The sequence below is a fragment of the Ambystoma mexicanum genome, chromosome 5q (assembly GCF_040938575.1).
Source record: "Ambystoma mexicanum isolate Mex_15411 chromosome 5q, UKY_AmexF1_1, whole genome shotgun sequence".
Taxonomy (NCBI): domain Eukaryota; kingdom Metazoa; phylum Chordata; class Amphibia; order Caudata; family Ambystomatidae; genus Ambystoma; species Ambystoma mexicanum.
Genome location: NC_090933.1, coordinates 881756197 through 881783466, shown reverse-complemented (window position 1 = coordinate 881783466; position 27270 = coordinate 881756197). Strand labels below are relative to the sequence as shown.

General features: G+C 44.9%; 1 protein-coding gene across 2 annotated transcripts in view; it reads right to left on the bottom strand.

Annotated features, from left to right (window-relative positions):
* The window catches only part of DPY19L4 (dpy-19 like 4), a 1351687-nt gene extending 1329279 nt beyond the window's left edge, over positions 1-22408 (bottom strand). The window contains exon 1 of one of the 2 annotated variants that reach the window (XM_069621372.1): positions 22143-22408. In XM_069621372.1, coding sequence (XP_069477473.1) covers positions 22143-22326 — 184 coding nt within the window. In that variant the 5' untranslated portion in view covers positions 22327-22408. The remainder of the gene's footprint in view (positions 1-22142) is intronic. The other variant, XM_069621373.1, reaches the window with a different exon arrangement.
* Positions 22409-27270: the final 4862 nt, after the last annotated feature.

The following is a 27270-nucleotide window of genomic DNA, read 5'->3' as shown; positions in this document are numbered from 1 at the left end:
TGAGGCGGTTGGTCTTCGGCCAACCAAGTAGCCTATATTACCTTCCGTTCGAGGGGCATCTAATTTTTCTAGACTGACACGTTCACTGCATTCTAAATCATTAGACCATCAAATATGGCAATATATTTACTTGGCTTTGGCACAGATATGATGAGGAGCATGTATAACATCATGGGCCCGGGGGACTATTAGACAGGGATAGACATTTCAAATTGCAAGCTACTTGCCAGACATAAAAGTCCCTTGCCATGGTCATTAATGCTAGTCCTATTCTTCCGCATCGCAGTGCTCATCTATAAACGGCTCTGCCACCCCCTCACTCGTTCTGAAACCCTTCTCAAGCTTCTTCTCTGCTAGCTCTGCCCCCCCCTCTGAAGGTATAACCTACTCCTTTAGCCACGAGTCCTCAGTTGATATCAAGCCTGGTCACTGGACCTTCACCATCCAGAGAGTGAGGTTCGTACTGGAAGGAGGACGGGTAGGACTAGGCGTAATGAAGATTACCTGCAAGTAATCCCAACATTACCTCCAAATCCTTCCTCGGCACAGTATTTACCTTTGAGCTTTATCAAATGACCACAAGAACCACTCTAGATGCAATTCATTTTCTCACCCGCCCATCACCTGTTTAGTTTATTGTGCAGACATAACTAAGTGCAAATCCCCTTCGAGTGGCATATTGCAGCACTCCCACACCCAAAGAAGTTGACATGGGATCCTCCACGTTCAAATGGTAGTGACAAATGTGTTAGGCTTAGCCCGTGCGGCAGCCCTACAGATATCCTGCAGAGATACGCCATATGCATTGGTCCAAAAGGCGGCCACCCCCTTTGTTGATCTCTCTTGGATGGGGCCCCTGGGATGCTGCTCTGAGTGCTCATCGACCATCAACAGGATAGTCCTTATCCACTTATTAATAGTAGTGGTGGAAGCTTTATGACTGGATCCTCTGTCCAAGAAGTCACAAGAAAGTTATCTTTCTTCCTAATGGACTCAATATAGTCTTAAAACCGATCGTTTGCCATCAAGACAATGCCATCTAAGGTCGGATCACAGCGCAGGACAAGAGCTTCCTTGCTGATCGTCAAAAAGGAGATTCTACACAAGAGGGCCCCCAATCTTCTGGTATCTCCAGGCAGCCGCGACAGCTACCCACAAAGTAGTTTTCAGAGTTAGATATTTCAGCTCAATGGCACCCAATGATTCAAAAGATGGGCTATGTAGCATGCCGAGAATTTAGGGCAGATCCCAAGGTGGATCACCAGTAGGCATCATAGGCTGAGGCTCTTTATGCAGAAATTCTAGAATGACAGGGACCCCACACTCAAGTGCCGGCAGACAGTCAAATGACCTAATCGTGGAGGTTTTCTGGGCAACCTAGACCACTTCTGCCACCTGAGCAGAGAGCCCTAGTTTCGGTCATCCCCTCCTCATAACTTCCATACCCCAATCATATTAGATAGTGTGAGAACTGGGCTGTCTCCCCTGCTGGCTGGAAGTATGCCTGGGTAATACCCATAGGGGTTCCAACTGAAGTTCAATTAACACTTGGAACCAACCCCTACTGGGCCAGAAGGGAACCACCAATATAGCCGTGACGAGGTGCTCCCTTAGCTTCCTGACCATCAGTGGGATTTTACGAACAGGAGGGAAAACAAACCAGCATCTTGGGCCATTACACCAATCAGGCATCTACCCCATGACCCCCATGATGGAAATCAGGAACAGAGCGTGGGCGTTGTAAGAAGCAGCAAACCGGTCTATCCAAGGGAACTCACATTTCCTGCAGATTTCCCTGAACACAGTGCTGAAGGGACAACTCCCTCGAGACTGAGAAACCCCTGCTGAGTTTGTCATTGTAATTCAATGACTGTGGGTGCCAAGATGCTGCAGTAACGGTCTCAAAGATTGGCCATTACCAAACTAGTGTGCAACAATTATCTTTCTTTTTCTTCTACTCTCTTATTTCACCCTTTATAAAAAGGTTTGCAATGCTCCCAGCAATCAATCAAGTTGATGTTTATTTTGGACAGTGTATTATAAACACCTCATATATTCAATACATTGACACTTTAAATCCACTACTAGACAGCAACTTTTCTCTCCTGAAAATACAAACTTCTAATTTGTTGCTCTGTCTGATTTATCCTATCTGTTTTGCTGTTGTAATACTGACTTCATTGAAGTCCATCAATGCACCGCAAGAACTACAATGCAATGAATGATTTCCTGATTTGTTTTATTGTAAAGGATTGAATCCTCTCATGACAATAGTAATGTCCTTTTCTTTGTAAATAATGTACACCACATGACCATGACTACTGTTTAGTTTGGATGTGGATCTATACGTATATGCATACTGTCTTTACTTTTTGTTTGCATATTTAAAATGACAAGTACTTCCTTAGTTGTTCTAATGTCATTTTATTTTTTCTCTATCGTTATTTATACTACATGTAAATAAGCACATGGACATTGAGAGTTATGGGACCTAAAATAGATTTGAGATTCATTCCAAATTAGCCTCATAAGCTCACTGAATGTGAAGCACTATTCAAAATACTTACATGTTGGGCTCTTGATGATTTCCATTAACACCAATTCAGTTACATCAGAATAATACAACATACTACACTTAAGATATGTTCCAATTCTAAATCGGCGGCTACCACACACCTGGTTATACGCAGTAACGGTCTCAGACACAGCCTTGCCCAAGCAACAACTAATACACACGAGGCCATGTGCCCCTGTAGAGGCAAGAGCTACCTTTTTGTTCTTGAGAATGTTGAGCAACAAGAGCCTCAGTCAGTATGCGCTGTCTGGAGGTGGACAGGCTTTCCCCTTCTTTGTACAAAACTGTGTCCCAATGGATTGCAGGGATTGCAAGGGGATCATTTGGGATTTCAGAACGTTTATTAGAAAACCTCACTTGAGGAGTGCCTGGCAGACTTTTTGCAAGTCTGACAGGAACGTTTTCCTGTCTCCGGTTCTGACAACCAATCGTCCAAGTAAGGGTAGGCTTGTATTTCCTCCTGATGCAGGGATGCCACTAGGGGAGTATCTTGGTCAAGACTCTGGGGGCCAACTTTATCCTGAATGGGAGGACCCTGAACCGGTAGTGAAGCGAGCCTTCCACAAACAAAGAAACACTGGGGGAATCCCAGAGTAAGGGGGATGTGATAGTAGAAGTCCTATAGGTCGATCAACACCAGCCAGGCTGCTTTCAGGATACCCAGGATCCCTAGGATTACCCTCCGCAATGTCTCCATTTTGAAGTTCCTGGTCTTCAGGAATTTGTTCAGATCTAGGATTAGCCTGAAGCTGGTGCTCCCTGGTTTGAGTATCAGAAAAATCCTGGAGTAAAATCTCCATCCCTGCTGTCCTTTGGGCCCCTGATCAATTGCTCTTTTCTGTTGAAATTCCTGGAGAGCATAGCTTTCTTCCTGCAGGTATCCCTCGCCAGGTTGGTACAAAGGGTTGCCGATTCTGGAGGGAGGTAATTCCAACCTGTAACCCAGCACAACTGTACAGCGCGGCCAGGTACTGGTACACAATTGGCCCTGCGTCTTTGAGAAGCATGGCAACTATCCCTCTCAACTTGAAGACAGTAATTGTCAGTACAGTCCTTTCGGTGGGTTTCTCGGTCTCCTGAATTGGCCCAGTTTCCTCTGTTCTCCTCTAGATATGTTAGAGTGTAGCCTTTGAAGGCACACCCCTGTATGCTCACACCAGAATGAAATACAGCCCGCTAGGGAAAAGGGCTCAGGACAGTCTTGCAAGAATAACAAGTATTTATTTCTACAACAATAAGAATGTATCAGCAAACAACTCTATTGCCATGGAACATTCTGAGGTCCATTGGCATTGGTGGTACGTCAGCATATAAAGCACAATTCTACAATACAGATTGGCGGAGGCCTATAACTGTATGGCCTGCTCCAATTGAATGCCAGGCCATTGGTCCATCTTCATCGGTCCATCTTTGTTCACGTGGGTGCTGCTGGGCTCTTCATCAGTATTGAGCTGAACCTAATAATTAATTGGCTATTCTTAACACAATGTTATTCTGCGGACTTTAACAATGCACCTAGCAGATACAGGGATGGGCACGGGGGGAGAACCAAAGTCACACTAACTTCACTCGTTCCCAGACAGATCAGCAACTCCCAAGGTTCTCCACCTTAGTTTTAGGCTAAAAATCTGCTGCCACCCTTCACCTCACTGCACAAATCACGTGACCCATTCCTGAAGGCACGATAGCCTGATCTTCGTGATCGATCAAGGGGTGTTTTATGGTCGATGATCTGGGTTTGGACGGTGTCATGGCATGAGGGCCTCATGGGATGAAAGCATGGCAAAGCTGTATTTCTTGTGTAGGGATTGTTGGGGGCAGGAGGGCCTTGCTATCTGTTCCGTGGGATGGTACTGCCAAGAGGCACTCGGCTCTCTTCTCATGACCTTGCAGGCTGCATTCTTCCCAGGATAGTTCTGGATGTCCCCAGGAAATATACACAATCATGACTAACAGTGTGAGCATAATCGTTATGGTTAGTATGTAATGAGTAACAGTGCCGAGTGGAAGGGGGAGGTTAAACATGGGGATGGGCTGGGCGTTAAGGAGGATTTCTGAATGGGTTCAGGAAGTGTCTGGGGGGGGGGTGTTTGAGAGCGGTGGTCCTTGAAACAGAGGAGCTTGATTTTCTGAACTGCATGAGGTTCGGGCCAAATCCGATAACAATTCAATAAAAATACCAAAGACATTTGTATCCACCTGATCACCACATTGTTTTCTGAAGTACAAACCAACGACCATTAGAGTACTGCGTCGGGTGGGTGGGGGGGGAGACACCTTGGTCCCCCAGTGGCTCTTTTCAGAGCCAGACCGGGACATTTTCAGGACAATGAGGGTGCCCAGCAGGAGTTCCTGCTCAGCACCTTCTTTGTCCTGGCAACAGGACACCTCCCGTTCAGCACCTTCATTGCTTGAGCTCTGGGCAGCACAGCGGCTCTCCCAGGGGCTTAACTGAAAGCCATTACGCACTCATGGGAGGAAGGGAATACTATTAGCTGGGACTTTTGTCACTTAAGAAATGTGAATGGGAGTGATCAGAAGTGAGAAAGGTGCATAATGCTGCATGCTTTATGAAATAATGACTATCGTTTTAAAACCCAAGGGGGATTGGTTAGGCTCACATTATTTAGCAAGATGCTATTGTAATTTTGCATGCAGGAGGGGGACAATAAAACTAAAGCCATACTCTTATTGCTCAACATATTTCTATGATGATGTATATAGTGCAACGTTAGTTTATCATGAAACGCTCGTTCATTTTGTAATGTGGTTTGCTTCCAAGACATTGCTATATATGAAGCATTATTTAAGCACATGAAATGCAAAGCAAACCGTACTACTATGTCTATCAACTAGACCTGGGAAGATGTGTTCAGTTACTAAAATGCCCACATTCCGGTTTCACCATTTAACCAAAGTGTGTGATCCAGGGCAAATCATTTAATCGCAGCTCTGTAAGTGATTCACTTCATAGCTAATGTTAATATATCATGCAATTATTAAAACAAAAAGTTGAGTTGCTATATATGTCTGATTCCTGTATTTGCAAAATGTTTTATGATTTTAACGATGTTGGAATTTTCTGTGTTGATTTGTAATTATGCCGTTTGTTGTTTTTAATGGGAACGTTCTGTGTTCCTGAAATACATTTTTTACTATATATAGTTAAAAGTTTATTTCAGGAACACAGAACGTTCCCATAAAAACAACAAACAGCATCATTACAAATCAACACAGAAAATTCCAACATCGTTAAAATCATAAAACATTTTGCAGATACAGGAATCAGACAGATTTCAAAAAACATTTCCTGACAGATAACGCATTCTTTAAAAACTGTAATACAGCCCAGCCCACACATGGTGAATCCGCCCCTAACATAATACAGAGCAGGTTCATACTGAAGGAATCACTGACCCAGCAAGAGTGGTTTAAGCGTGCACCCTCTGATGGGAGAGCAGACTGGGCAAACCAATAAAAAAGAAAAATGGGCCAGATCTTCCTTGGGGTACATCACAGAAAATACACAATTGATTCTCATTACCATTAGACCAGGCCACCCCCACTGCTCTCAGAGGAATATAATTAAAGTGCACCCTAGTAATAATGCACTGAGAAGGATTCTGAGCCCATCACAAATACTTCTGGAGACCTGAGCCTGCAACGTTCATATGCTTTCTATTGGCAGGCCTCGTGATCTCAGATGCCTCCCTTTTGTCCTGGATATACTGAAGTACCCTTGCTTTCACAGACTTCAACAAATAACATCAGTCATAAAAACATTGAGTCACGTCCACTTCCACCAGCATAGCTTTTACATGCCTGAGCCAGGAAATCTTCAAACGAGGGTCCCTGGAAAACAGATATTTAATTACCTCATGAGTTTGAACAACTTAACTGTTCCCCCAAACTCTAAGCCAATGACTGGCAGGAACAACTGCAATGAGATCACTGATAAACCTACAGCCCAATTCCAGGTGAACACTGAACTTTGGGGCCGTTCACCACCTGGAAGAGCTCAACATTACTATATCCACACAGCTCTATGCTATGCATAGCAACAGAGGTAGCTTTCCCATTGTACATTTCCAGCAGCATTGGCCTGTTTAAATCTTGCTGTCTGCTTATTAACATTAATCTGACCCCCAGATAGTTAAAACTATACACTCTGAGAATCAGCACACCCTTTCCAAACATGGCCTGGAAATGTTGGTGGATGCTTCCCCCTACTACAGACCATGACGGCTGTTTGGGCATTGACCTTTAGATCCAGTGCATCAATGAAAGAAGAATTATCAGCAATGAAACGCTGCAAGGCTCGGGGAGAACAGGCCAGCAAGACCGTATTGTATCATCTGTGTAAGCCAGAAGTGGCAGATGCCTGTTGCCCAGACTAGGGACATCCAGAGTAGATTTAAGTATGTAGCAGCCACATTCCACGAAACAATCACCAAGGATTCAACTAACTGGAGAATGTGAGATTGATCAGACAAAACATTTGACAGACCACCGCTTAAACAAGACCCAGACTGATGGTCAATCAATGTCATCTATCTCAGTTAAACACTCAAACCGATTAGAGAGCGACAATGACGGGGCAGGAATTCAACAAGCTAGCTCCCCAAGCCCAATATTACACTGATGTGACACAGGCAGGGATTGAATAACCAGGTTCGGGCCGCCAGAATCTTCAGAAGCCCACCCATGAGTAGCACTGAGTTGCTAAGCCTGGACTAGGGTTTCAGGTACATTAGGAATCCCTCCTACTGGATACAAATTGCTCAAGGGAACAAGTCACGCACTACGTCTGCCACATGGCGCCCCCAAGTTGGAATTGACATAACCAATGACATAAGACTGAGCAAAGGACAAAACAATGTAATCCATGGGAAAAGCTAATATCCTCTGCAGAGAATAATAAAGGCCTGATCTCAACAATATACAAAATCTTAACAAAAAGGGGAGAATGAGGAAGGGAGGGGCTCTGAGGGACAAATGGGAGAAGATAAAAGGAAAGGCATTCCATGACAAGCAATGGGACATGGTGGCAAGGAGCTGGTCCACTCCATTCACCTCGGTACAACACCAAGAGCTACAATACAAGCTTCTACACCATTGGCACTACGCCCCACAGATGCTCCACAAAATGTTTCCTGCAAGGTCGGAAGAATGTTGGAGGGGTTGTGGGGGAAAGGGAACGATGGAACATATATGGTGGAGATGTCAGCAACTCAAGCATTTCTGCCAAGAGGTAAAATCTAAGGTACTGGAGGTGGACAGGGAATTTGAGGGGGTGGATATACTTCTGGGCATCACATTTGATAAACAGAGAGTAGAGGGGATCGGGGGGGGGGGGGGAATGCCATTGGACTGTGGGCGAATTTAACGATGGCCGCAAAGAGATGCATACCTAACAGTGGAATCAGAAGGAAACCCCATCCATTATACAATGGTACTATGCAATATGAGATACAGTCGACGTGGAAAAGATGACAGCAACAATACGAGGGGCACTGAGGGCATTTGGCAAAGCCTGGTCCCCTTTCATAAACTATGCAATCAGGGACACAGTGCATTTAAGCATCCCAAAGAGACTGCAGGCACTGGGAATTTTAGAGGAGAGTAATGAGCCAAAGAACGAGCAACAGGTCTGAAAGGGCCACCCGCACGCAAGGACTGGTGGGGGTTGGGGTGGAGGGGTAGAGGAGAGGGGGTGGAAGCTGTTGATTACTGATGTTGAAGTTTCAAGAAGTTAATTGAAATGTAAGAAGATTTGGCAAGGGGGGGGACTGGCGAGGTTCAGCGCAAGGACCTAAGAAGCTTTGGAGTGGTAAAGAAAGCTGCAGGTGAATGCAGGGGGCGGGGTTTGCCAAGTCTACTGCCAGGTAAATAGGATTAGAGACAAGTTTTTGCAGACACACTGCGCATAACCACTGAATTACGCTGAATTGAAAAGTGATTTTTAATTAACACAGAGGTAGCCTGACACGTGTTTCGGGCACTTGCCCTTCCTCTAAGGCTACAAGTTTGTTTAAGTAAACACAAAAGAATGTAATACAAATAAATTAAACATATTGTGTGGACCCAAGGTTACAGGACAAAACAAGGGATGAGCCATGGAGCCGTACAGTAATCATACATGGCATAATATTGCGAATTTTGCAATGCATAATGTCAAAAGACAATATATTAACCAATTAAAAAATAATAAGTCAACAAAACAAGGACATGTACAGTGCGATTACAATGGAGAAGGGAAAAATCATACCATTTGCATGTTTGAATTCATTAGATCAACAATGGAAGAGGGGAAAAAGAGGATAAATAAAAATTAATTAGCCTGATGGTTCTCAGTGGGCCATACAAGAAATAAGGACTATTAAAAATTCTATTGTTTACCTGTGAACAGGCGTAGTTCAATTATGGACAGAGAGAGTAAGATAAAAGACCAATTTAGGACACTTTATAGAGGCAGCATCACTAGTTTAATTTTTGTCATGATAATATCCTGTAAAATATTCGCTATACACTTACCCTAATAGAAGGTAATCAATTTAAGAAATGGTTTCCCATGGGCTCCACTGTAAGTTCAATTATATACAGAATATGTTATACAGTGCACTATTTACATAATAAAACCAGTTAGGCATATGGGAGGGCAATTGCCAAGTAAGTACCTGTCATTTGCAGTTGCAACAACGAAGTAAAGAAGCGTTTCCGCGTGTCTGCTTTACAAGGATAATGGAGAGAAGACGAGCATATCGCACGTGTCCAACGAACAGAAAAGAGAAGAGAACAAGAGGGGGGAGGAAAGACAGGCAGCGCAATTAGAATCAGCTGCTTGTCTGGTTTGGTAATTGCTAGGCGCGTAGACCCTCGGAGCCCTAGGGGTCTGCGTGCAAGAGTAGTACTTACCAGCGTTTCCGCTGAGAAGTAAGTCTGGAGCCTGCCGGCCGCGACCCATGTTGCCATAGTTATAGCAACAGCGTGTGCAAGTCAGCGTGCACGGCCTAACGTGTGGGAAAATGAGGCCGCCATCTTGAGTGTGTGTGCAATGATCGGCAATTGTAGACCAGTTAGGTGTATAACACACAAAGAACCACAAGGAAAAAAATAGAGAGAGAGAGAGCAATAAGAAGACAATTTGAACATTACATTTGTGCATTCACTTAGCTCATAAAAACACAGAAAGTTCATGGTCTGTATTGAGGCCATGTGTGACAGTGCGATAACGACAGATAAGCCGCGCTTCTAATTGTCGCAATTTAAGAATCAAATTCCCACCTCGTTGTGGTAGTGTAACCTTGGCCATCCCAGTGAATCTAATTTCGGCTTTGTTATCCATTTGGTGAGTTTGTTGCCAATGTACTGCTAATGGATATTTAGAATCTATCTGGGATATGGAGGCCAGGTGTTCTCTAATTCTGATCTTTAGTGGCCGAATTGTACTGCCAATGTAACCCTGTCCACATACACACAAAATACAGTATACACAAAACTTGGTATTGCAGTTAATAAATCAGGTAATTGTATGTGTACCCAAATGGCCAAATTCAAGCTTGCTTGTTTCTAGTGCAAAATTCCACATCGAACACCCCCCACACTTACGGAATCCACTTGTATTTGCTAGCTGCAGCCAAGTTGGTTTATGTTGTGGGTTGGACATAAATGAAGGTTATAGGATGTTTTTAAGATTGTTTGCCTTGGTGTAGATGAAATTTGGCGAGTCATCTACCCAGGGTGTGATATCTCTGTCCAGTTGGAGGATGTGCCAATGTCTCTTGACTATGCTGTACAGATTAGAGCTTTCTGCGTTATATTTAGTAATACATTTCAGTTTATTGCTGTGAGTATTCTGACGGCGTACTTTTGGAGTGAGTAAATCCTCTCTCTTTAGCGATTTCACCTCCCGTTGAGCTTTGTCAAGGAGGCGAGTGTCATATCCTCTGGCCAGAAAGCGATTACGGATGAATGCACATTCTGTTTGAAAATCATGATTTGAGGAACAGTTGCATCTAGCACGTATGAATTCTCCTTTAGGGATATTACGTGAGACCGATTTCTTATGGCAACTGCTCGCGTGGAGTAAAGAATTAACCGAAGTCGATTTACGATAAGTTTTGGTTGTCAATTTGTTATCTGAGATAGTAATGGTTAAGTCCAAGAAATTGATACTACTATGGCTGACAGTCTGAGTAAATTAGATTCCCCATGAGTTAGAGTTAAGATAGTTCATAAAATCATTAAGTGTGTCACAGGAGCCCGTCCAAATCAGAATCACATCATCTATATATCTCTTCCAAGTATGGATATATGGTGAAAACATAACATTTGTAAACACAACCAGTTGTTCAAAGTGATGCATAAATAGATTTGCAAGGGAAGGCGCATAGTTTGCTCCCATTGCTATACCAATGAGTTGACGGTAATAAATGTTGTTAAACAGAAATACATTATTAGAAAGTGCACAGAGAAGGAGTTCTTTGATCAATTCAATGTGTTCAAAAAACGAGGCAGAATGCTCACGAAAAATATAATCCACACTGGTAACTGCCTTGACATGGTCAATAGAGGTATAAAGTGCTTTGACATCAAGCGTAACTAATAACATATCAGGGAGAACAGGTAATTGGTCCAATATATGTAAGATGTGCATGGTATCTCGAATAAAGGTCAGGATGGACGTCACCAAAAGTGCAAGACATTCATTGATATAAATAGAGATTGGTTCAAAGATGCCACCGCCCCCACTTAGGTTTTCTCCCAAAAATTAGTATCATGGCAACTGCAGCAGAATATATTTTGACTAGAGAAGATGATATTAAAGCTTTATTTGCTCCTAAAGGCTCAACTTTGAACCCCTTCAAAAGATTGCCAGCTGAAAATGATGATCTCCGATCCAAGTTTATCAAATTAGAACGCCTCAGCATTAGAGAGATCAACAAATTCTGGGAAAAAACGACCCTAACACACTATCTCAAAGAAAATAAAATTCCTAGGGGCCTTCATATACTTATTTTGAAGACCCTGCCGATAATGACCTAGCAACCGATTGGGAAGCCAACCTATCGGCCAGTTCAAATACCATGCTCAAACTGCTTATTGAGCATGCAAGCAGAGAACATGATCGCATTGTAACTCAAATTGATGTACTCAAAGATGAGATTGCGCATTTTGATGCACCAAGTGCTACCATAGATAAAAATTATAAAACCCTCTATACCCGCCTACGAATACATCAAGATGAGGTTAAACTTCGTAAATCACGCAAATTTTCCCGTGATGACAGAGACTATCGGGATGATAGGGTGTACACATACCAACCTAAATATGATGAAGTCTCTCGCTCACGACCTACCAGTGCAGCCTCCTCAACAGCAAGCTCCGAAGTAGATAGCGATGCTGACAAGGCTGATACAGATTCAGACCCCTTAGTGGGACCTAGTCATAAAGAAGTGGATCTCTCTGTTGTTTCTGAGGCTTCCACTGGCAATCGAACCGATATTACTTCACCCCAACCAACCCCTTTTTTAGAGCAGATTCGCCGTTACAAGAAAGGCAATCGTCAAGCCGCATTGGCGGCCATGAAAAAAGTCAGATTTCAAACACCATTAGTCACAAGTACCACAATCCCAGACCCAAGCCTCGGGGCACCAGGGGCGGCCAACCCCATAGGCGCAAACGCCCCCCCTCTACCGCAACGCAGAGTGACTCGCTCGCTGTACAATCTCAGGAATCAGACAAGATAGATCTGATCACTAATTTGAGTGACTACCCTCTCTCTCAAGACGAAAGAGTACTCCTGAATAAGGGACTCTCATTCGCTCCCACTAACACTAATGATTATGTGCAGATTCAGATTGATCTTTTCAAATTTATCCGAAAAATCAAACTTAAAAAATATTTTGCAACGCAAGTGAATTTTTTTTAAATCCAAAACACATCAGCCTGCCCCATCAGATGTCACATTACAGACAATGTTAAGTACACATGTTCTCATGTCCTTGGAAGAATGCGAACATGACTCAACTGCTAATGTGATGGATTTGTTGCATGATCTAAGTATACAACAGCAAAATTTGAACATAAAGGAATTATCGAGCAAATCAAAATTTGTGCCTACTTTCCCTAAGGACAATTTAATTGATACATTTCACCAAGCAGTAATCAATGACATACACAAATTGCAAGGTTCTACTAATTCGAAGAAAGGGTGCAAACGTAATTTATCTCAACAACAAATTGCATTGCAAAAGCTAGCCTCCAACGATAATTTGATCTTCAGAGAGGCAGACAGAGGCGGCAATGTGGTAATAATGAACAAGAATGACTACATTGCCATGGGTCTTGAACATTTAAACTCACCTGGTTGTTATGAAACTTTACTCTCAAACCCAATTGGTACAATACGGGCAACAGTCAGCCAACTTGTGGCCAAATGGTACACCAGAGGTCTCCTATCAGATGTTGAAAAACGGTTTCTCATTGTAGATGGTCCAGTCATGCCCACAGCCTACTTCCTGACCAAGATTCATAAAGCCTATACCACAATACCAGAAGGGAGACCCATCCTGAGTGGGGGCGGTGGCATCTTTGAACCAATCTCTATTTATATCAATGAATGTCTTGTATAGCAATGGGAGCAAACTATGCGCCTGCCCTTGCAAATATATTTATGCATCACTTTGAACAACTGGTTGTGTTTACAAATGTTATGTTTTCACCATATATCCATACTTGGAAGAGATATATAGATGATGTGATTCTGATTTGGACGGGCTCCTGTGACACACTTAATGATTTTATGAACTATCTTAACTAACTCATGGGGAATCCAATTTACTCAGACTGTCAGCCATAGTAGTATCAATTTCTTGGACTAACCATTACTATCTCAGATAACAATTTGACAACCAAAACTTATCGTAAATCCACTTCGGTTAATTCTTTACTCCACGCGAGCAGTTGCCATAAGAAATCGGTCTCACGTAATATCCCTAAAGGAGAATTCATACGTGCTAGATGCAACTGTTCCTCAAATCATGATTTTCAAACAGAATGTGCATTCATCCGTAATCGCTTTCTGGCCAGAGGATACGACACTCGCCTCCTTGACAAAGCTCAACGGGAGGTGAAATCGCTAAAGAGAGAGGATTTACTCGCTCCAAAAGTACGCCGTCAGAATACTCACAGCAATAAACTGAAATGTATTACTAAATATAACGCAGAAAGCTCTAATCTGTACAGCATAGTCAAGAGACATTGGCACATCCTCCAACTGGACAGAGATATCACACCCTGGGTAGATGACTCGCCAAATTTCATCTACACCAAGGCAAACAACCTTAAAAACATCCTATAACCTTCATTTATGTCCAACCCACAACATAAACCAACTTGGCTGCAGCTAGCAAATACAAGTGGATTCCGTAAGTGTGGGGGGTGTTCGATGTGCAATTTTGCACTAGAAACAAGCAAGCTTGAATTTGGCCATTTGGGTACACATACAGTTACCTCATTTATTAACTGCAATACCAAGTTTTGTGTATACTGTATTTTGTGTGTATGTGGACAGTGTTACATTGGCAGTACAATTCGGCCACTAAAGATCAGAATTAGAGAACACCTGGCCTCCATATCCCAGATAGATTCTAAATATCCATTAGCAGTACATTGGCAGCAAACTCACCAAATGGATAACAAAGCTGAAATTAGATTCACTGGGATGACCAAGGTTACACTACCACAACGAGGTGGGAATTTGATTCTTAAATTGCGACAATTAGAAGCGCCGCTTATCTGTCGTTATCGCACTGTCACACATGGCCTCAATACAGACCATGAACTTTCTGTGTTTTTATGAGCTAAGTGAATGCACAAATGTAATTTTCAAATTGTCTTCTTATTGCTCTCTCTCTCTATTTTTTTGCTTGTGGTTCTTTGTGTGTCATACACCTAACTGGTCTACAATTGCCGATCATTGCACACACACTCAAGATGGCGGCCTCACTTTCCCACACTTAGGCCGCGCACGCTGACTTGCACACGCTGTTGCTATAACTATGGCAACATGGGTCGCGGCCGGCAGGCTCCAGACTTACTTCTAAGCGGAATCGCTGTTAAGTACTACTCTTCCACGCAGACCCCTAGGGCTCCGAGGGTCTACGCGCCTAGCAATTACCAAACCAGACAAGCAGCTGATTCTAATTGCGCTGCCTGTCTTTCCTCCCCCCTCTTGTTCTCTTCTCTTTTCTGTTCGTTGGACACGTGCGATATGCTCGTCTTCTCTCCATTATCCTTGTAAAGCAGACACGCGGAAACGCTTCTTTACTTCGTTGTTGCAACTGCAAATGACAGGTACTTACTTGGCAATTGCCCTCCCATATGCCTAACTGGTTTTATTATGTAAATAGTGCACTGTATAACATATTCTGTATATAATTGAACTTACAGTGGAGCCCATGGGAAACCATTTCTTAAATTGATTACCTTCTATTAGGTTAAGTGTTTAGCGAATATTTTACAGGATATTATCATGACAAAAATTAAACTTGTGATGCCGCCTCTATAAAGTGTCCTAAATTGGTATTTTATCTTACTCTCTCTCAGTCCATAATTGAACTACACCTGTTCACAGGTAAACAATATTTAATTTTTAATAGTCCTTATTTCTTGTATGGCCCACTGAGAACCATCAGGCTAATGAATTTTTATTTATCCTCTTTTTCCCCCTCTTCCATTGTTGATCTGATGAATTCAAACATGCAAATGGTATGATTTTTCCCCTTCTCCATTGTAATCGCACTGTACATGTCCTTGTTTTGTTGACTTATTATTTTTGAATTAGTTAATATATTAATTGTCTTTTGACATTATGCATTGCAAAATTCGCAATATTATGCCATGTATGATTACTGTACGGCTCCATGGCTCATCCCTTGTTTTGTCCTGTAACCTTGGGTCCACAAAATATGTTTAATTTATTTGTATTACATTCTTTTGTGTTTACTTAAACAAACTTGTAGCCTTAGAGGAAGGGCAAGTGCCCGAAACACGTGTCAGGCTACCTCTGTGTTAATTAAAAATCACTTTTCAACTCAGCGTAATTCAGTGGTTATGCGCAGTGTGTCTGCAAAAACTTGTCTCTAATCCTAATTGAAATATAACACACAACATGCACAAAGAGTTGCAAGTTATCTATGAATGTAGAACGAGCGGAGAAATAAAGACTTGGTTAAACGAAGAAAAAAAAAACAATGCAATCGCCAATGATATACTTGCTGGTAAGCCCCAGCCAGGGAGCCTGGGGACCCTCCTAGCCATCAGAATGTGTTCAGGGTTACAGGGATTGTTCTGAATATTGGAATTAATCCAGTGGGCCGATTTATTGATGAGGGTCATACAGTCCTCGGCCGCCCACAGCGGAAGCCGTGGGACTGACATTTACAGCCACCAAGGGAAGGGCGTTGTAAAATGTCCCGTGCTGGTTTTAGGACAGTATTAAGATCCCCCCCTACAGTCTCACTCCTTCCTCCAGGCTTGCCCAGCACCATTGAGGATGACAAAGAGTCATGTACCATTGCTCTGATCTCCAGAGGGTGGACAGAGCTGCTAACCTCTAGTTCACCTTCAGCCGTGCATGGTCATCAACACCGACAGCTATTACTTGGTTGCACTGTAAAACTGGGGCTACAGTCTGGAAGTGGGTCTCCTTTTGAGACCTCAATCGACCGTCCAAAAATTGTCAGCGCGTTTAAAACATGGGACTTAAAATTTGACAGAAAGTCCACAGAGATCAGCCTCTTGAGACAACCTCAAATCATTAAGTGCTGATTGGTGGTGGGTCATGCCCCAGCATAGCCCCACCCCTCTCGCGCTCCTGGCGGCAGTCTTGAACAGCTCCACAGTCGAGAGAACTTCAATTTGATCTCCATATATAACAAGAGTGCAATTTAGGTATTTTGCACCACAAAGTTATTTGCCACTTGTCTTACTTATGGCAACTTATTCGAAAAGTCACTTCCATGATGCCTCTAAGCAGCCCTACAGAGAAGGGGTGTATGGACCACTTTACCTCCCTAAAAATAGGGAGCACAAAAATTTCCCAACAAAAAATAGCTTCTGCACAAAAAGCTCCATGGGTATGTTTGGACCAGTAGTGCACATAGTGATGCAGGAAAAAACTGTTATTATTACTGCCTGATGGTAAGAAGTAAACCTGTGTCTTTTTTGCATGAATAACTAGGTGCAAAGATATACATTACAAAAACATTTCCGTTTCTCAGTTAAAACATTTGTACCCACATATAAAATACTTCCATTGACAATTGAACATTTTTACTCCCTAAAAAAAATCATTTTACTCACAACTTTAAAAAAAAACGAGGGAGTATATTAAAATATTCCCACTTCCAAATCGTATCTGGACCACTGCCTCCAAGTATCAAAGACTGATGATGCACCTTGCAATGTCTTTTCTGTGATGTCACTTCTGTTGGCGCAATCCATATGCAAATGAGGAGGTTTGCATGTATTTTGCCCCACAGAGCTTGGACAGGCTTTAATACATGGGTTTCCTGCATCTGTATGGGTCCTGCAGTTGTATTGTTGTTATGTTTATGTGTTAAAATGCCACCTGCTACTAATGTTACCCAAAAAGGTTGATGGGAGATCGGGGGTGCAAACGATACCATATGGAATCGTGCGCACTGCAGGGCGCTTCTGATGCGCTACCACATACCAAGTGACCTGCAAAACCATTTTGTAAAGTTGCCCACCATAACAATGAAGGTACTGCCACCTGAGCAGGAACACACGGCAAACAGGTGTCCATATCCCACCCCACTCTGAGTCACTGCAGCCTGGAACCGTGCGGGACACGGACACCAGACAGTGCAGGGCTAGAAATTCGGAATGGATAAGCAGGAGCGACTAGCAGCTCCTGGGTATCCAGCAGTAACCGGCACCAGGAGCTACCACTGGGGAACGAGAAGCTAGTACATAGTGTTACGCAAATCTAACTTCCACATAAAGTGCAAACATGTAATTGCATCCATTATTTATGACTCCCCTTGCTTTAAAATGTCATATAGATGCGTTATGTATAGATTGACCCAAACACACAGAGCTCAATTCACATATTTCTGTTTGTTTCTGAATCAGTTGGCCTGGGGAGCCAAAAGTAGCTCCTGGTAACTGCTGGTTTTAAGCTAACCAGGCTCTTCTAGGGCCATAGACTTGGTTACCTCCCGCAGAATATTTAGTATACCTTGGAAGTAACAGGTATAATGTCTTTGTATCTGTAAAGACCCACCCTGGTTCATTACCTACGGTTTTACGTTTAATTTTGTTTCTTTAACTACAATTAATGAAACAATTGTTCAGATCTCATGTCATGTTATTGCAAATTGGTATGGTAACTAATTGAATTATGTTTCCAATCTATTTTTGCTTTGTTTCTATTTGAATATGTTTGCAAAATAAGTGGGCATGTGTTGTTCATATAAAACTATTAAATGTTATGGTTGATTAAATTCTTTCCATTCTTTGTCTTTGACATTTAGTTGAACTAAGCAGCCTAAAAGTCAATTTCATCACTTTATGTGTATTTATTTCTCGTTTAATTATGAGTTTACAAACTTGTTGATACTTAGTATGTCAAATGAAGTTTATCTCTGCAGTAAATAAGGAATGTAGGAATCTTTTGATGTAAATAAATGTGGTAGGACGCCCTTCCTCTTGTTCCCATATAAACCAGGCTCTTCTAGGCTATGAGCAGGAGCCAAATAGCCTCCAGCTCCCCTCAATTTCGAACCCTGCAGTGCTGCATGCCCTGCCTTCAGCACCAGTCCTGCGCGCATTGACTAGTCTAACTTCAGAAAGAAGTCAGGCCATTTATTTTTGTAGTCGGACTAGCGCGTGTTTGAGGAATTCGACCATCGGCACGGGAAAAGTGTGCTCGTCGGGACTTTTTTGTTTGTTTTAAAAAGAATTAATGTGGGGGCCATTCTCCATTGTGAAACCTTGCTGGTAACGGCGAATACTGAAGAATGTTCATTAGCAGGCCTCAGGGAAGGCCTGGGTGCAGGAAGTGACAATGGAGACCAAACGTCAGACACCTCTTTGTAATGCAATGTGTCAACTTGGTACCAACACCCCTCCTTGGTATAAAAGGGCAGTGAATGTCCAGTCTAGAACCACTACTTTCAGAGAAGGTAAGTATGTGAATTGTAGGAGACGAAAGTCTGCCTGCAACCCCCTACTTCAAAGGTGGCCCATGCTGTGATCAAGCGCTGCATAGGGCTCAGTTAATTAGGGAGACACTTTGATGTACAGCAGACAGGAGGATGGGTGGGACTTAGGGGAAGGATGACAACAAATAGCTCTGTCTGTTGCCAAGCACCCCGGTTCTGACCCTGATGCATTACTGAAGATTTCTGGTGGGGACCCAGGATTGGTTCATTAAGGTGGGTTTAGCTTACACCAATTGCTGGGGTCCATTTGGCTTTAAGAGTTGAACCCCTCACTGATCAAATCATCTGACGACTTGCCAGGAGAACGGGACTCATTTGGATCGGGTGAAGGTACAGTCTACCTTACGTCTTCCACCAGTGAAGGAAGGCCAGGAGTTCCAAGAGGGAAGCAAGATCCCGACCCTAAACATCTCCCAGGGAACATAGGGAGATACCGGACTCAGAGCACCCGTCCTGCAGCTCCAGAACAGAGGGAGATACCGGATTCAGAGCACCCGTCCTGCAGATCCAGAACCGGTACCCAGCCAGCACACAGTGTGCTTTGCTAGGTTCTGACAGCAAGCTTCCTAGGTGGGAAGTGCCAGCGAGTCTTTAGACAAAGGACAAGGCTTTTGCCTTCCAACAACCTCCTGAGCTTTGGGCCGTCCGCCTTGAAAGGACACAAACCCTGCGAAGAAGCTAAGAGGAGTGCCACACAAGCATCATCCAGCGTCCATTTTTTTTTTTTTAAGGACAATTTCGTGACAGTCAAGTCCTCAAACCGCAGCCGGTTGCACCGCAGACTGTTGTCAGGCCGCAGTCACCAGAGCCGTCCTAGACGTCTTGACCAGCATTCCAGATCCGCTAATCAGCACATACACGATTCTTGGCCCGAGCCGCTGCGCCAGACAGCCTGCAGACATCCATCCAGCCTCGCTTGCCGAACTGCCTGCCGCCCGGTACCCGCCACTAACTCTGTCTCAAGGGCTGAGAAGCGCCCCGAAACCACCTCGACGCTGTCGAGCACCAAGAACTTCTTCAGCAAAAGGTACATTTATTATTTTTATTTATAGCATTTGTTACATGGCCAAACCCGGCAGAATCACGGCGTGGTTCTGCCCCCTTGTCCTTCTCCGAAGGCCCCTAGAGACAGTTACGACCCTTTGCCCCTTTGGTGCGGAAACCAAATAATATTTTACTATAAGACTGATTACTTTACCAACTACCCTCCTGTCAGTATGCAGAGTGCATCCCTTTCCTTTGTGAAACTGCCTGTCCTCTGTGTTCCTTTATAGTGTGGGCTGTAATTGTAGTGTGCTAGAACTGTCTGTTGTAGTAATAATAAAAGTACATCTTTTTATAAAACCTTGACTGGACAGTCCCTTTTATCATTGTGTAAAAATTGTATTTTCGCTGTGTTGAAACTAACTAACGATCCACGAGCTTGTGGAGATAAGCCTGCCGTTCCGTTCATGTTACCAACATTGGACAAGGAGGTCTTATAATTTACTTGCATTCCAATCTGTTCTAATCCCTTCTAGTCTACTAGAGGTGTGCGGTTTAGAAAGCGATATTCATCCCTGGACCACTGGTGCCCAGGTAGTTGATTTGTCACAGCGTGCACCGCTCTGCATCTTATGGGGGGCAGAAACAATTGTATGTCAGTTTAGCATTCATTTTCCAAGGGGCATTTGTGTGTGCGGGGGGGGGGGTAGAAAGACATTTCTTGGTGTCTGGCTTCCCCCCGCACCCGCTCTTGCAGTGCTGGATACTCTAACAACGATTGCAAATATCTGAAGGCGCTAAAGCACGAGTCCCTGCAGCACTCTTGCTTCTTACAAAAGGATACAGTCAGAGCAGTGCTTACATTTTAAATTATACTAAAACATAAGCTTTTTAGCTTATCGTCTCATGACCTAGTAGGAACACTACCGCCTGTCTCTTCCCCTGCTCATTCCCAAACCGCACTTCTCTCCTCTTGCCTCCTTTTCTGTTACTGCACTTGCACCCTCTGAATGGTCTCAAGACCTAGTAAAAACGTTATTGTCTGTCTTCTTCCCGCTCATCACCTCTCCTCACTCCCCTCCCCTCTCATCTCATCTCATCTCTGTTCTGCACATGCACGCTCCCAATTGTCTGAAGACCTAGTAGGAACGCTACTGTTTGCAGGGACGTCATTTCAGCAAAATGCCAGGGTTGTCGGAAGTGACGTCACGCGACCCTTGACCTCTGATGGCAAGAAGTGATGTAATTTGACCCTACCCCAAAGTGACATCACAGGAAGCGATGGAACACAACCTTTCACCCCTTGACAAAACAGGTAGTGGCATCACATACCATTATTTGTAAGTACGCTACGAAAAATATGGTTACAATATGACTGTAAAGTGATATACATTTCATACAAGAATGGATCACTATATGTATCATTAATATCAGTGCGCATAGGCCCATTTACCCCCAAACGATAATGATGTGTTAATTGTACAGCACTTCACATACAATAACACTCAACCTGTATTGGTACTCATTTATCAACAACAGCAGGATGAAAGGCTGTGTTGACCTTGCCAGGAGCCGAACCTGCAGATCACACGCACATTGCAGCAGCGAGCGCTCAACCCGCTGAGCCATCTTGATAGCTATAGCTATTAAAAAACAAAAACAAAAAAAAACAACCACAGGCTGCTGCTGGCCACGGCCCAGGATGGGGTAGCAAGGGAGACCTCAGGGGGTCGCAGTTGCAACCCATGTCAACACCTAAACGACGTCCATGACTGTCTTCTTCCCCCAAATCATCGACTACCTACACTTCCCCTCCTCTCCTTTTTTGTTACTGCACTTGCACGCTCCCAATTCTCATGACTTAGTACTGTTGGTCTTCTTCCTCCTGTTCATCCCCAACCTCACTTCCTCTCCTCCCCCAGAATTTTTGTTACTGCACTTGCACGATCCAAATGTTTCACCTAGTAAGAACGTTATTGCTGTTTTGGTCCCCTGTACCTCCCCCTCTCTTGCCTTGATGCGCCTTGAAACACCATTTTGCTGTATATGCGCATTTTAAATAACCAATAAAAAAATATTGTAACTAACCATATGTAACTCTTAAATGAACGAGCGGTTGTGAAAAATATCATAAAAGGTATGCATATGTACCCGGAGACTTTGACAAGGATCGTGGACTGCAAGACAATTAACTGAGCAAAGCTAAAGCAATCATGGGCAGATGCCAATCTGGCCGACAGGGCTGAGGTGGGGGTGTTACCGAGACAGGGCACCGGGTAGATAGCAATAGAAGACGCTAGTGAGAAAACATGAGTTTACGAAGCCCTCACCTTCTGCCTCTTTGATCTTTTCTACCTCCACAGGTTCATCCCCATTCTGAGGCTGGGTTCCCTCCTTGGGCTCCTCTAGCTCTTTGCTCTCTTCTTCCTTGGCAGCATCCTCTTCCTCCTGCTCAACCATGCCTGAGCTTCTGCTTCCAGGTGTTAGAAGAACTTTCTCTTCTTCCCCTGCCATCCACTGCTGCTCACCTTGCCCCGGCACTGACTGGCGTATCAGATCGCATGCGCGCTTTGCATTATCACACCGCTTGAGTACCAGGAAATGCTGTCAAGAGGGGAGTGATGGAAACAGAAAACAGACTAACGAGAACCAAAGCTTTGTAGTGAAGAATTAAAGAGCTAACATGCTATACTCAAATATACGAAGAAAAGTGAAGCAGCTATGGAAGCCATGTTGGTGGAATAGTTGTGGAAGCCACACCGTTTCCCACGGAGCAGGGTGCTGTAAAGACACGCAAAATGACGTTGAAATGTACCGTTTTTTCTTAATACACGTGAGAGCCCTGCAGTTTCAAAATTTAGTTTCCTTTTATTCAATGATGTCTTTCAATAGTTTTTTTATGCTAGTCAAATATTGCAATGAAAGCTTCTTCTCCATGTAGTCAATGAGGCCTGAATAATTATAAATGTAAATAAAATAATACAATGTATTATATAATTACTGTCAATAGTTTTTAAGGACGTGCCTGTTTGCTTAAGTTTCATTACAGATGATGGCGTGTGTGGATTTATTAATATTGAATGGCATTTGATCTTTTTTTCCGTTTGGGAAAGGTTAGTTTAAACCATATCACATTAATTTAAAAACATGCAATTAAAGATTCTATGTCAAGACCAGAGGCCTGTATTATGCTTTACTTTACTATTTATTTCTCAAGCAGCAAAACACTTTAACACTGAGAACCAGAAAAAAAGCTCTACAACTCTCTGTTGCCTGGACTGGGCCTCTCATTCACTCACAACGACGGGCTCCCGCGCCCCACGAAGGAGGGCCCCTCGGCGGGGGCCCCCCTTAGTGTCGACTGCCTCACGAGGCATGGTGGCTCGAGGAGTCATGGGGGGGGGAGCCACGCATCGTACCCCCTGGAGGGGGGTGGAGGGGCAGGCACTCCTACCCATGAAGCCCTCTCAGCCTACTGTCCCGCCTGATAAATTTGGGCCCCCCAAAGCAAACCCGCCACCTCGGGCATTTCGCCTAATCCAAACGAGGCCACCTTGAAAACGATGCCCACCACAATGCCATCAACCCCCAAAGCCCTACCACAATTGCACGTCCAACAGTCTAGGCCCGTGCTGTTCTGCGTTTTCAAACCATCCCATACTACACGGGAGGCTGCCCCGCCTTCCCAATGCCCCAACGCATTCTCTTTCTTAAGATAAACAAAATTTTAAAACCTCTCCCTACATTTCTATACATTGCCCAAGCCACTTCGCCATGACCGCATACATTTCTATACATTGCCCAAGTACCCCATCACCTTGACCTAGCCCCTGACCCCCCCTCCTTTAGCCCTACCGCGGAGCGCCCTAACCATAACTCCTCACGCAACGACCCTGCGAGGCAAGAAACAACCCCCCATGAAAGGCAAGTAACCCACCCGAAATAACCCACAAACCGAACCCCAGCTGCCACATGTGCGCGCGTAAATGGCCAACCACCACCGATGACCCCCCACCAAGCTTTGTCAGGCGTCTCGTTCTGAGTGCTGAGCATGCCACCTCCCAATGTAGCAAACTCCATGCCACCGCGAGGCCCAACTTCCAAAATCCCAATAAACAATCCCATTAAAATAAAACGAAACGTGCCCTTCAAAATTACCCTTCTTGTTCCCAATCAATCATCGAGGATCTGGCCTCTAAAACCTTTGATCCCAGATCTCCTCTCGGACAATGACATGGGGGTGGGGGGCGGGGGGGTGGGCGGCCATAGAGTGGCTGGGGAAAGCACCTATGAAACAACTTGCGTTCGAAACATGAGTAGCCCTTAACGCTCGTCGGATGAGGTTGGTTACATAAAACCTGCTTTGTAAAATTACACGTACGTCCTGAACTGGCACAGCAATCCCCTGCACCACTAGCCCCGAGTTCACAGATGCCAGGGCAGGTGGCCATGTGGTAAACAACACCATACCTGCCGCAGTACAACTAACACAACTCCCGGCCATCCGCCCACACACCATATTGCACAGAACGCTGACAGTGATGCTCGGACTCCATGACCTATACTAAAGCCAACCCCCTGCAGATTGTAATACTGAAAACCCCCAGCTCACATGCTACGTCACAAGCCGGTGCCACCGTGCCAAGATTAACCCCCTGAAAGTAACCCTTCCTTTTATCAAAAGGGGGCTTGCTAGCGCCGTTTGCGGCGTTTCTTACTACTGTACCATGCCACAGATACAGCTCTACGCAATCAAGTGCCACTCCGTATATTCATTCCAGTAACAACAGTAAGTACAAAACCAAGGCTTGGCGCAGTGTGCATTATTATAGCGTTAGGAATTGTTCCCCACAGTGCGTGGCGCTCATTTATCTCCTACCTACCCCGCAAATGCCAGAAGACCTTTCAACCTACGTTTCCTCTAGCACCCTCGTCTCCGTGCTATCCATACCTCCACCATCAGCAACACTGCGAGACTTGAAACGACCCCACATGAGCATATGCAACACACATGAAACAACCCACGAACCGCACCCCTGCTGCTAGCTGTGCGCACATCGCGGATTTGAACCCTCCAAAATCATGAATCATGGTGCCTGGGAACTGCCCGCGAATTATCCCCATGCGAAGCCCTATCCCCGCACCGTGGACACCCCGTGAAAAGCTCCACCCGTCGGCCAAATAGGCCTCCTGAAACATCCCCCCTCCATCTCACTTGCTAACCGATCCCCATTCATTCTTTGGCCCTGTGTTCAGAATCAACATAATGTTGCGTTGTAAAATGCTTATTTTCTGCTAGCCTCAAGGACTGAAACACTTGTGCATTGTGTGTCATACATGCACCACAACGAAATAGTTTAGGAGCCGCACCTGTTGCATCGTCGCCAAGCCAGCACGACCCACGAAAGGCATGCCTTCCACTCGAGGCACCCCCATCTCCCCTCCGTACACGACCATGGAAGAAGCGATGGTTTCAACCAAACCCAGCCTTAAACTTATTTATTTATTTATTTATTTATTTTTTTGTTCGCCTCGTATGACCCCCCAAGAAGCACGCCAAGTGGTCCTCCATGACCGCTGCCCCTTTGATGCCGTGACCCAACCAAACCGCCCCCCCCTTCGCTCCGCCTCTGCAACAAGCAGTGCTTCTACTATCGCCCATTCCCGTACTGGCCCCTTTGCTGCGCCGCCACCCCAGACCAGGAACGTTTTGTTCCGTTAATACTTAATAGACATAAAGGATGCCCTGGGCGCGTGTTTAGCCACTACATCGTATTTTGAAAACGGCATTGCATCGAGGCAAAACCACCCCGGGGATGGCGGACCGGGAAGGACAACCATTCTTTATTGTAGAGCTTTGAGCTTTTCACGAAATAACCCACTTCTCCCAGCAAAGGGCATGTTGCATATTCGCAGCAACTAGCAGTGCAGAATTAAAAGCAGAATGTTCTCAATCCAACATTGCTATCCCTAAAACCGCAAGTCCTTTAGCCCACCAGCAGGTAACTGTAGCTCCTCGGTGCGACCGTGCAGTCCCTAATGGCACCGCATCGTTCGTTGCCCCCCACCTAACATTTCCCATCAAAACAAGTTTTCTTGGGGGCTGAAATGGGTTAGATAAGATCCACCTCTTATAAATGCAATACCAACCGTCCACATTAGAAAAGCACGGATGCGTACTGGCAAATTGCATACTTTACCCAATAAGCTGAGGACACACGACCGGTGCAGGCCCTAAAATAACTTGCATCCATTTTAATTGTACCCACTTTGCCCATACTCCGAAAATCGAATACCATCCAGCCACCCCCCCCTTACTGACAGTGCTGCATTTACATATGCGGGAAAATTGCTGCCATATCATGCTATGAACTACCTTCCTCGGCCCAGGGTGCAACCCTTAGCCTGCATCGCCCCTCACTGCGCACCGTCGCCCCCTTTCAAAGCAAAATGTTCTGATTGCACATTGGGGCCCCGGCAGCATCGTACCCAAGGCAAGCACTGGCCAATTCAACTCGTGGTAAACCGCACCACATATTTGTCGAGCCCTTGTGTACTGGCGTGTTTTAAATCCCCCATATCCCTTTCATGTGCCCCGACAGAGTGGTACGCATCCATTCGTCGCCTAAAACCTGGCCCCCTCAGCCTGACGCCATTGCCCACGAGGGATGCCTCGACCCCGCCATCCCAGTCCAAACCATGTAATTATTTGCCCACACTCACGTGCACTTTCAATGCCCGATATATTTTGCCAATATAACTGTTGATGTGTCCTAGCCGCGTCTCCTGGATTTCCCACGTTAATAGACAATGTATATAAATTAACGATAGCACCTCACCGCTTATGCCTCGAGAATAAACAACCCCCTTGTGTTGGGGCCCCCACCATAAAAGGAAACGCAATCCTTCTATACCGATGACCCACTGCACGTCCACGGCGGGAGGCGACTGCATTATCTAGGGCCTTTGTGTGCCTCCCCCATATACTCGCCCTCCTCCGCCAAATCCACGACCCTTCCCGGCAGCATGAGACCCCACAGCCCCCACCCCGTGCTTGCCCTACCTACTGTAAAACACATGCTTACTGCTGTGCTGCGTTCCGCTGACCTCTGCGTCCCATCTGCCGCCTAACTTGCACCCGCGACCTCGGCCCCCGCATTCCGCCATCATGTCCATAACCTAGACGTACCTGTATTTCCGCACGACCCGACCGCACCAACACGTTGTGTAGCCCTCCTTCCGGAACCACGATACTCCTGCCACCCGAACTCTGCAACTTCTCTGTGCTTGCTGGAACAGGAAGCTCTCCCTGCACAACGGACTCGAGCACCTTCCTCACACGAATGGCCCCTGCAAACCTCAAGCAGCAGCAACAATGCACAACGATTACCCAATCATCGGCGCACGGGGGCCTCGGCACTATGGTAATAAACGTCAATGGAGGGGCATGCCATGGGG